The 12,271-nt window shown below is 37.6% G+C and overlaps 3 protein-coding genes across 3 annotated transcripts; 2 read left to right on the top strand and 1 right to left on the bottom strand.

The window, feature by feature from the left end:
• Nucleotides 1-1,040: 1,040 nt before the first annotated feature.
• On the top strand, nt 1,041-2,490 carry LOC113173347 (trace amine-associated receptor 13c-like). The gene is made up of 2 exons (XM_026376762.1): nt 1,041-1,213; nt 1,662-2,490. Exons 1-2 carry the CDS (start codon nt 1,041-1,043, stop codon nt 2,488-2,490), a joined length of 1,002 nt encoding a protein of 333 aa, XP_026232547.1.
• An 813-nt stretch (nt 2,491-3,303) lies between these two features.
• LOC113173348 (trace amine-associated receptor 13c-like) lies at nt 3,304-4,712 on the top strand. Its single transcript, XM_026376763.1, has 2 exons — nt 3,304-3,476; nt 3,890-4,712. The coding sequence occupies exons 1-2, from the start codon at nt 3,304-3,306 to the stop codon at nt 4,710-4,712; spliced, it is 996 nt and encodes a 331-aa protein (XP_026232548.1).
• A 2,284-nt stretch (nt 4,713-6,996) lies between these two features.
• LOC113173349 (trace amine-associated receptor 8c-like) lies at nt 6,997-8,150 on the bottom strand. Its single transcript, XM_026376764.1, has 2 exons — nt 7,981-8,150; nt 6,997-7,816 (listed from the first exon to the last, which is right to left on the bottom strand). The coding sequence occupies exons 1-2, from the start codon at nt 8,148-8,150 to the stop codon at nt 6,997-6,999; spliced, it is 990 nt and encodes a 329-aa protein (XP_026232549.1).
• Nucleotides 8,151-12,271: the final 4,121 nt, after the last annotated feature.

The following is a 12,271-nucleotide window of genomic DNA, read 5'->3' on the forward strand; positions in this document are numbered from 1 at the left end:
GCAATTAATAAAGTAAGAACATCACTTAAAGTAAAAAAAATAAATAAGTAAACTCAACAAAACTAAATCGTGTTTCTGAATCTAAAAAAAGCAAAACGTTTTTATATAGTCAAATTCCTTGACTTACTCATAAGTAATAAACTAATAAGTAATAAGTCCTGCACACATTTCTGTTCATACTTGATTTCAGACACACATGTTCCACACACACTTTGAACATAACATGACGGCAAATCTGAACAGTAGCAACAACAGGACAAAGCACTCTTTAGTTTATTCTATTTGACTTGACAATGGATAGAAGTGAGAGAAATAAACTGAAATAAACATTGCAGTCAAAGTACTTGAACACTACATGCTTGTTACTACAGTTCCAGTAGTAAAATGCAGCAGCAAGTCGCAGCTTCCCCAGTAGACATCACTATGAAACTTTGAGACTGCTGGACTGGACAAAAGAAGGCAAACGAAGTATTACTAATTATTATTATTTGTCTGTAGTGGTTTGCACTTGAGAAAACGTCTGGAGAATTAGGTCTGCATATTGTGCCAAAGTGTCTGTTTACACCTCCAGTGCATAGCAGGAAAATTTCTGGGTGACATGCGTTCTCACTTGGGCAACTAGTCCGTTTGGCTACAGGGGTTTGAGGGGTGGCCACTGAGTAGTACATGCATTAGGAACGACGTGACACAATAGGTACACTGTGGAAATCAGCAGCACTATTTGACAGGCTCAGTCTATTGTTCTGACTTGGACATTTGTGTTGTCAAACAGCTCACGGAGGTAAAGTCTGTTGTGAATTTGTGCTATACAAATAAAACTGAATTGAATTGAATTGAAAGTTTTGTTGCTTCTGTGTTTGTTAAATTCAGTGGAGGTTAGAGGTGAGGGCTATACGGGTTCAATTGTAAGTTGTAAATATAGTTCATAATTACATCACTGAAATGACGCAATTTTGTGGGTTGTGAGAAAAGAGGGAGGAGTGAGATAAATCGTCTTCATTAGGAACAACTGGTCAGCAACCTGCCACAACAGCTCGATTATGGAGAGTCTGGAAGGAGCTGAACTATGTTTTCCACAGCTCATCAACACCTCCTGCAAAAAACCAACGCAGCGTCACACTGAGAACATTTCAGTTTACATCCTGCTTTCCAGCATCTCTCTGCTCACGGTGGCCCTCAACCTGTTGGTCATCATCTCCATCTCCCACTTCAGGTAAAAAATACACTTAGATGAGATTTAACTGTTTTATTATGATTATTTATTTTTATTCTCATAACCAATATCATGTGTGTTTTATCTCATTCTGACATGTTTAAATTTGGTTATTTGATTTAAGAAGCAGATTTTATTGCACGCTGTAGAATGAAACGTGCTACATAAAGTAATTAACTAATAATAACTATCTTTGTGAATGTGGTAATGATGTGATTGTTGAAATCCAGACTAACCATCTCATCAAACAGTGGTTTGTTGCACATAATCAGTACATGTACAGCATCTGTTGCCATATTCAGCTTTTCCTACTCACTTAAAAAAGTGACTTCATAATGTGTAGCATCATTTCTGGATATATTTTGTTTTGTTAACTCATCAAACTCATTTATGTCTCCACAACTGCTTTATGCTGCTTTTATTAAGTGATGATTTTCTTTCTGTCCAGGCAGCTCCACAGTCCCACCAACCTCCTCCTCCTCTCTCTGGCTGTCTCAGATTTCCTCGTTGGCCTCCTCTTGATGCCGGTTCGAATCCTCCTACTGGGGAGCTGCTGGTTTTTGGGGAGTTTCATATGTGGAGTTTTTCAATATGCCTCTTTTATCATTACATCGTCCTCAGTAGGAAACATGGTGCTGATATCAGTTGACAGATATGTGGCCATTCACGACCCTTTACGTTACCCCATGAAAGTCACACAGAAAAGAGTTCAAATCTGCATCTGTCTGTGTTGGACCTGTTCTGTCTTCTATAACGGTGCCATACTGCATAATTTCTTAAAGCATCCAGATATATATAATTCCTGCTATGGAGAGTGTGTAGCTGTAATTAATTACATTACAGGAGCTGTAGATGTTATAATAACATTTATTGGTCCCATCACTGTCATTGTAGTTCTGTATATGAGAGTATTTGTGGTGGTTCTGTCTCAGGCTCGATCCATGAGGTCTCAGATTGCAGCTGTCTCAGTGCAGGGTTCAGTCGCTGTAGTTGCAAAGAAATCTGAGAGAAAAGCAGCTAAAACTCTCGGAGTTGTTGTGGTTATGTTTTTAATAAGTTTCTGTCCTTATTTTTATCCCTCTCTTGCAGGACAGGACACAGCGCCGTCAACCACTGTGGTATTTTCAGTTTTTGGTGTCTGGCTGCTTTATTGTAACTCTTGTCTGAATCCAGTAATTTATGCTTATTTTTATCCCTGGTTTAGAAAATCTATGAAACTCATTGTTACACTGCAGATACTACAGCCTGACTCCTGTGATGCCAACATGCTGCAGTAGAAAAGTTCAATGTGCAAAATAACAATTTTATTGATCCTCTTGGTGAAATAAAAGGGGAAATGTTTAGGTTTTAGATCTAAATCCAGTCACCAGGTTTCTGAATTCTGAACATTATTATGACTCATGTACAATGTTTATTCTGAGTAAATTATCTCGCTGTGAAAAATAGACATATATAGATATGATATGACAACTTGCTTGGTTTTAAAACATGAATTTTAACAGATAAAACAATGAAAACATTGTAGGTAATCCACTGATGTCACAATAAAAGATAAATAATTGAAATCATTGTAGACTGTTGATTATTCTGTTTACATTATATTGTAATTATGAGGATATTCCAGAGGTCATGTTACAGCATATCTGGCCTGTTTTAGCATGTGTACTTGCTTGAAACTTATTTCTTAGTTTTGCATTGCTTCTTTCACTACTATTATTTACGCTTCACCACTGACATTTGATGACTCACGGTCCTGATTAGTTCTTTTTACATGAACCTGATCAGAAGTCACATTAGCCAGAATTACAGGACATCATGGTTACTGATAATAACAATCATGATGTATATTTCATTTTTTGGGCTTTTCTTTGTAATAAAACTGTAAATAACTTAAAAGATTTAGGGAGTCTACAGGTTCACATCTCTTGTAGCACAGCGTAAGTGTAGTTCATAATTACATCACTTAAATGATGCAGTGTTGTTGGTTTGGAGAAAAGAGGGAGGAGTGAGATAAATCAGCTTTATGATGGTGAACTTTGGTCTGAAATCTCCCAGAGCTCCACAGCTTCTCTCCTTTTCTCTCTCTGATTATGGAGACACTGGAAGGAGCTGAACTCTGCTTTCCGCAGCTCATCAACATTTCTTGCAAAAAGCAATTTAAGCATCATGCTGAGAACATATTTATTTACATTTTGCTTTCCAGCATCTCTTTGGTCACTGTAGCTCTCAACCTGCTGGTCATCATCTCCATCTCCCACTTCAGGTAAAAAGATGAACTTGTGAGTTAAAACAGGATTTATATTTTTAAAATCAATGATTTTTACTTTTGTCTCTTGTACAAGAAATATGTCGTTAAATTAAGGATTTTATAAAATAATAGATTTCAAATGAGAACAGTTTTCACAGTTTTTCATCAGTTATAGAATTTCAAGGTAGAGAAATCAAAAACACAGTTGCACTACTACTAAGACAATGCATTTGTTTATACATTTTGAAATCCAAGCTGCCACAAACTCAAACCTCATATTTTACATAAATACAATAATATATAAAATTCCAACATGTAAGTGTCTGTGAAGAGCACATTCTAGCTACTGATGTATGTCCGTGCACATTTGAACATTAACTTATATGTTTAGGGCTTATTAAGTGATAAGTGATTTTCTTTTTCTCCAGGCAGCTCCACAGTCCCACCAACCTCCTCCTCCTCTCTCTGGCTGTCTCAGATTTCCTCGTTGGCCTCCTCTTGATGCCGGTTCGAATTCTCCTACTAGGGAGCTGCTGGTTTTTGGGGAGCGTCATGTGTGGATTATTTCAGTATGCCTCATACATCATTACATCGTCCTCTGTGGGAAACATGGTGCTGATATCAGTTGACAGATATGTGGCCATTCACGACCCTTTACGGTACCCGACTAAAGTCACACAGAAAAGAGTTCAGATCTGCATCTGTCTGTGTTGGACCTGTTCTGTCTCCTATAATGGTGCCATACTGAATGACTTCCTGATACATCCAGATACATATAATTCCTGCTATGGAGAGTGTGTAGTTGAAATTAATTACATACCAGAAGCTGTAGATGTCATATTAACATTTATTGGTCCCATCACTGTCATTGTAGTTCTGTATATGAGAGTATTTGTGGTGGTTCTGTCTCAGGCTCGATCCATGAGGTCTCAGATTGCAGCTGTCTCAGTGCAGGGTTCAGTCGGTGTAGCTGCAAAGAAATCTGAGAGAAAAGCAGCTAAAACTCTTGGAGTTGTTGTGGTTATGTTTTTAATGTGTTTCTGTCCTTATTTTTATCCTGCTCTTGTGGGACAGGACATGTCAACCACAGTAACATTTTCAGTTTTTAGTGTCTGGCTGCTTTATTGTAACTCCTGTTTAAATCCAGTAATTTATGCTTATTTTTATCCCTGGTTCAGAAAATCATTAAAACTCATTGTTACACTGCAGATACTACAGCCTGACTCCTGTGATGCCAACATGCTGCAGTAGAGATGTCATTAGAGTGTTAAATAAGGGTTTTTAACCTGATAAATAAAGAGCAGATTACTTCAGAGCAACATCATGAGTGAAATTAATTTTTTCTAAAACATCTCAAACTGTTTTCTGAACGTTATTATGACTCATGAACTGTGTTTATTCGGAGTAAATTATTTAACCTATGTGGAAAATAGAAAACAGTTCACTTTTCATCTTTTCCTACTGTTTAATAGATAAAATGATGAAGAATTTACTAAATTAAATAATTAAACTACAGATTTTTAATAATACTCTTATTTATTACTATTTACTCTATACTATACACTATGCTACTGCTACTATGCTACTGATACTAATACTAGGCTTAAGTACACAAGTCATTTATTTTCACATTAATTCCCCTGTGTGCACCCTGTGGTTGACACAGCCCTGAAGTTTGTATTGGTTTTAAATTATATCATATATTCTAGAGATTAATGAAGTTTGATGACTTATATTAAATCCAAGTTCATCTGTTTCTGTAAAACTGATCAGATGTTGAATTAACCAGGTGACTTATCTGCCATTAAATGTTTTATCCTGCTAGTTCTACATGATCTATTGATGAGAACATTTATTACAAGGCTCGGGTAAAAAAACACTGACTGATTCTTTAAAAAAACAAACAATACAGGAATGTTTTAGTTCAACTGTGAAACTGCTGAAAATCTCATTTCAGATTGGTAATAAATCTTTTATTGCTGCTGCCTCTCTTGATCCTGCCTATTCCTCCAGTATAAGTCAATACTAAAGTATAAAGCATATTTAGATGGATTTTGACACAGTTGACGATGCTATGTAGTCTGTAGATGTCTTTTTTTCTTACACTGTTTTAAGTTTTAAACCAGTGCTTATTTTAAAAAGTTATCATTATAAATGATTATAAGAAAAATAGCAATGATAAAAATGAAAAAGGTGTTATTTTATGCAAACAGCGTTTTACTGAAGATCAAATCCCAAATAAAAAAAAGCTTCTTTTGTTTCACTTCTGCTTTCTTCTCTGTCCTTCCTGTCTCTAGCTTTATTTAATTACCCCTGATCATTTTTACGTGACCCTCAGTCTTCCTTTATTCGCTCCCTCCAGTTCATTCTTCCTCTGACAGATTGTCGGACCTTGTTCTACTTTCCAGCTTTGTCTTTTCTTTCCCCGAATCTAGCCTTGTGTTTTTCGACCTACGCCCTAACCCACACTAACTGAACCTTGAATGAATCTTTGTGAAAAGTGTGTAAGTGGGTTTTAAAAACAATTGTTGAATGAGGCCCAATAAGTGCAGCTCTCCCTGCCTCAGCTTTCATCTGCTCAGAGAATGTGAAAGTGGATTCACTACTGTTGATATGCCTATGTTTGGAAAGTTTGCATTGGAAACAGTGTAAACTGGATTAACGCCATCCTGAACTAGTGGCTGGCTGCATATGTCCTTTAAGAAGTAGAAAAAATCTTCATTTAGATTTTGCTCCTCTTTCTTTACTGCTTTTGTTTGGTCCAGACGTTTATAGAGCTATATCATGTAAACTCAAAGCCAAACAAATAATCTAACTTTACACTTCTATAACCAACATTGTGTGTGTTAAACATCTTTAAACAATCAGGTGTGTTCACTTAATCTAAAGCTGGAAGATGCCAAAAGTCGACCGGCCTCTGAACACAAGTGATCCACACCTATTTTTTTTTAATTCATTCATCATCATTCATTTTTCTTATGATTTGGTTTTATAATTCTAATTTGGACAGGAGAAAATAATAAGCATGAGTGTGTGTTTTTCTGGCTTCAGTAAATCATGTTTAGATTTGACTGCAGCACATCTGAACATGAGAAGATAAAATGAAAAGAACTCACACTCACCAGATGCGGCCTAGTTAACATAAAAATAAACCAATGGCTCAGTTGGTCATATTTAAAGTCTTATCCTGATTTGATGTGGAGTTAATTTTCTTTAACATGCAAAACAGGGATTACATTGAATCACTATCATATAATCATAAAAATAAATATGACAAATAAATCTCAGCGTGTACTTCATATACACTACATAGATACTATTGTACATTCGATAACCAAATGTTTTATAATGAACAACATTAGTTCTAATTATAATTTATAAACACAGACACATGTAAAACGAAAGAACAATTACAGGTCTTCGCTCCATACTAGATATTATTCCTCAGAAACAACACTACTACATTTCCCCTTTTATAAAAAACATCTTCATTTAAAGACAAAGTTTGAACATGCTAAATGTTTGATGCATGATTCTATAGTATCTGAGTATTGCAAGAGCCAGGCTTCAGTATCTTCAGTGTCAGAATGAGCTTAATGCATTTTCTGAACCAGGGATAAAAAAAGGCATAGATGACAGGATTCACACAGGAGTTGAAGTGTGTCAGCCAGATCTCCGTGGCCACAGACGCAGCATCAACTGAAGTGTCTTGACCTGCTAGAGCGGGAAAATAGTAAGGACAGAAGCAGAACAGAAACACAACGACGACAACACCAAGAGTCCTGGCTGCCTTCAACTCGGCTTTCTTCACGGTTACAGTCCCCGAATGTTTGGCTGTTGTAGCTGCAGCACGAGACCTGATGGCACGAGCGTGAGACAAGGACACCACAAATACTCTGAAATACAGAACTACGATGATGGTGATCGGTATGATGAAGGTGAAAACGAGATCGGCAACTCCTGCTACATTTTCTATGACAACTATGCACTCTCCTAAACAGGAGTTAGACCTTCCTGGTTGTTGCAAGTGATCATGTAAAAGGAGAAACCTATAGAAAAGAGAACAAACCCAACACAAGCAAACACAGATCTGAGTCCTTCTCTTAGTGACTTTGGTCGAGTAGCGCAGAGGGTCACAAACAGCTATGTAACGATCCACTGAAATCAGAACCATACTGGCTACTGAGGCTGACGTAATGGTGTAGTCTACAACATAATACAGAGAGCAAAGCATGTCACCAAGAAACCAGCATGTGTCCGTGTAGATGATTTCAACTGGCATCAACATGAAGCCCACAAGGAGGTCTGAGACAGCCAGAGAGAGGAGAAGGATGTTGGTGGGAGTGTGGAGCTGCCTGCAGAGGAAGAACATCATCACTAAACATACAGTAATTACACAGGTGCAAGAAATGACTTCATTAGTTTCAGTAATGCAGCAATATGTTTGAATGCATGAGTAAAATGTCAATCTGTAACCCAGTGTCTTCCTAAAGGTTAAATGATAACACAGCATATCTGCCTGAAGTGGGAGATGGAGATGATGACCAGCAGGTTAAGAGCCACAGTGAGCAGAGAAACGATGGAAAGCACAACATAAATGAGCAGGGCCTGTTGGTCAGGATACGCCGGCTTCTTGCAGGAGGAGTTCAGCTGTGGAAAGCAGAGTTCAGCTCCTTCAGGGATGCCCATCACCAGAGAGGAGAAGCTGCTGAGCCCTGGCAGCACTCACTCTCCTCCCTTTTGCTTCTCTGTGCTATGGTACATGCATGTTCTCTCTTATTAAGGTGATGACCCCTCCTCTCTCAATCCTTGCGTCATGATTTTTTCCCCTACATGCTATACTTACTCTTTTTTTGTAAAACAACACGGTTAACTGTGATTAGCACTTATAATTCTGGTGTAAAGCTTTGTTTCCTTAATGCTTGAAAAACTGCACAAAGGCAACATCTTCTTAGGAATGTCACCTCATTTATAAAGATGTACTATTTCCTTGGTGTCAACTCACTAAGGTGGTCTTCAAATGTTTTATTAGACTAGAGCAGGAGTAGTTTGGCTTTTTGGTCCAGGCCCTAATCAAAAGGCATTTATAAAATAGTTATGTATGTCTTTACATTCAGATCATCCCTAACTCGGATCTACTTCGAAGGTTTCAGTCGTTCAGTTGTTCCTACATGAGAACAAGGTTCTACTAGTTGATGGCCTTTCTTTTCCAAGGTTTCTTCCCATCCCACAGGACCATCAGCTCAATCAGGATGATCCTCTTTGCCTTCTGAGACCACATCAATGTATTAGATCTCATCAAAATCTTGGATGAATCCAGGATTTAATTCAGAGTGGAAATAGGAGAGAGAAAAGAACAGCAGGCAACAAACACAACAACAAGCAGCAAGAACAGTGGGGGATATACAGCTCCAGGCCGAGGATACCTGCAGAAAAATACAGTGAGGAGGAAACACAACTATAGAAGAGAGAAGACAAAAAGTTAATGATGTGCAATGGTAGAATTTGAATGGATGGAGGAGAAAGGAGAGAGGAGAGGAGCTCAGTGTATCAGTAGAGGTCCCCCAGCAGACTAAGCTATATCAGCATAACTAAGATGGTTCAGAGTCACCTGATCCATCTCTAACTATAAGCTTTATAAAAAAGGAAAGTTTTAAGTCTAGTCTTAAATGTGGAGAGGGTGTCTGCCTCCATGAACCTGAACTGGGAGCTGGTTCCACAGGAGAGGGGCTTGATAGCTAAAGGCTCTGCCTCCCATTCTACATTTGGAAACTCTAGGAACCACAAGTAAACCTGCAGTCTGAGAACGGAGAGTTCTGCTTGGAAGATATGGAACTATGAGGTCTTTAAGATAAGATGGAGCCTGATTATTAAGTGATTTATAAGTGAGGAGAAGAATCTTAAATTCAATTCTGGATTTTACAGGGAGCCAGTGGAGAGAAGCTAACGTAGGAGAAATATGATCTCTCTCTCTAAGTCCAGTCAGAACTCTGGCTGCAGCATTTTGGATTAACTGGAGACTTTTTAATGAGTTATTGGAAGATCCTATTAATAATGAATTACAATAGTCCAGTCTGGAAGTAACAAATGCACGGACTAGTTTTTCAGCATCACTTTGGGACAGGATGTTCCTAATTTTAACAATATTTCTCAGGTGAGCAGGTGAACACAGTTCTAGAGATTTAGAGAGATAGAGATTTATACTTGAGGCCAATACCAAGTCATCCATGGTAACAATGGGATTAGACATAGTGTCTCTGAGATTTTAACAGTAACAAACAAAATAACCTCTGTCTTGTCTTAATTTAGGAGATGAAATTGGAGGACATACAGGCATTTTTTACGCATGCTTGAAGTTTGATTCATTAGTGTTAGTTTCTTCTGGTTTCACAGGTAAGTATAACTGGGTATCATCTGCATAGGAATGGAAATTTATAGAGTGTTTTCTAATAATATTGCCTCAGGGGGATATGTATAGAAAAGACTCGATCCAAGCACAGAACCCTGTGGAACTCCATAGCTAACTTTGCTGTGCAATGGAAGACTCATCTTTAACGTGTACAAACTGAAATCTATCTGATAGATACGATTTAAACCACTCTAGTGCTGTTCCTTTGATTCCAATGACGTGTTCCAGTCTGTGTAATAAAATGTTGTGATCTATAGTGTCGAATGCAGCACTAAGATCTAACATGACGAGTATAGAGAGTAGACCATTGTCTGATGCTAATAGAAGATCATTAGTGACCTTTACCAGTGCTGTTTCTGTGCTATGATGTACTCTAAATCCTGACTGGAAATCTTCATACAAGTTATCGCTGCGCAGGTGGTCGTACAATTGTGAAAAAGCATTTTCAAGAATTTTAGAGATAAAGGGCAGATTGGATATTGGTCTATAATTCGCTAAGACCCCTGAATCTAGAGTAGGCTTTTTGAGTAGGGGTTTGACAACAGCAACCTTAAAAGCCTGTGGTACGTAGCCTATTTGTAAAGATAGATTGATCTGATCTAATATGGACGTGCCGATCAAAGGTAAGACATCTTTGAGCAGTTTAGTCGGGATGAGATCTAAAGGAAATGTTGATGGTTTAGATGAATTGTTTACTGAAATTAATTCAGAATGATCTATAGGGAGGAAGCAGTCTGAGTGTGGTCTTGAATCTAGAGCTGTTGTACATACGAGTCCATCCATGCTGTACGCTGTCCTGTCCCCATCTGTATGGCCCATTGCTAAGGGCTAGCTTGCAGCCTTTCAGTATTTCTCTCTGTATAACCTGGTGTTGGAAGACTTTGCCCCATCTGGGTGGTTCCAAGTCGTTTCCTCCCATTGCAAAGGTTTTGAAATGGAGTCTCTCTACTCTCTACTGTCTACTCTTGAAGTCTTTGTCCACTGATGATAGTGGTAGCATCAATTGTCATGTCTAGGCCTTGACCCTAGACATGCCAATTATCTTTCTCAGCAAATTTTCAGCAAATAAAAAAATAACTGAGAAAAATGTTCACGACAGATTTAATTTTTAACAAATGGCATCTCTAGAAAAGCACAACCTGTCCTCGCACATACCTTTGCAATATAACTAAATTATAAAACACCTGAAAATACACCACTATGTATTTGTTTTATGTTTCAATGGAGGGTATTGATCTTATGTATAATGAATATGGGAAACATAGACTACAGGGTTTTTGTTGTCTTATAATATTCTGTCCTTTAGAAATTCATGTTTCTCATTCCTTTATCTATAAATTATCAACATTAGTCTCTCCACTGACTTTGTTATTATTGTTGTGTATATCTATACTGTACATTGTTCTGCTTTCTACTGATTATTTTATATAATAAACTTACAACTTACAAAAATCATACACCACATAATATGGTTTCTTTATGTGGATCTCAAGGTCACCAGCTGCAAGATGGAGCCTTATGTTCACTTAACAGATGTTAAAAACATGACAAGGGAAATAATTATATTTCATATTATAAATGTGGTTTGATCACAAACATCAAAATCAGTATTTCTAAGCTGATAAAACAGACAGTTGTGATATTTCATGTATTGATTCAACACAACCATTTAACCATTGATGGTGAGATCAACTGATCACTGATCATTTCATGAACAATTCATGCAGGAAACCAACACATTGCAAACACTGCCATTACCTTTTATGTAAATGTATAAAAAGTGGATAAGTTACACATGAGCTGATTTCAGCCAACTTGCACAGATATATTTTTAACAGCAAAGATTTAGAATAAACCTTCTGACTGTGTATAAATGTTGGCATACTGAATAACTGATCACTGCAGCACTGTCAGTAGGCAATGTTCTGGTTATCACAGCACCAGAGAACAGACACATTTGTCAATAATGTGTTTACAGTTACAAAATATTAGTCTCACAGGAACCAGGCTTCAGAATCTTTAGTGTAACAATGAGTCTAAAACATTTTCTAAACCAGGGGTAGAAAAAGGCATAAATCATAGGGTTTAAACAGGAGTTAAAATGAGCCAGAGATATTGTAAATCCAACAGATGAAGCACTCAGCAAAGTGCTCTGGCTTCTAAGTGTGACACTGAAATGGGGACACATACATAATAAAAACACAACTATAACAAGACCAAGAGTTCCTGCTGCCTTCATCTCTGACTTTTTAGCTGTTACACTCAATGAACGCTGGTGTGAGACAACCACAATGTGAGACCTCATGGCACGAGCCTGAGACACAGCCACTACAAACACTCTCATATACAGAACCACGATGAGAGTAATTGGAATAAAAAAAGTGACAATGAGATTTGCAAT

This window comes from Anabas testudineus, chromosome 21 (assembly GCF_900324465.2).
Source record: "Anabas testudineus chromosome 21, fAnaTes1.2, whole genome shotgun sequence".
Classification (NCBI taxonomy): Eukaryota; Metazoa; Chordata; class Actinopteri; order Anabantiformes; family Anabantidae; genus Anabas; species Anabas testudineus.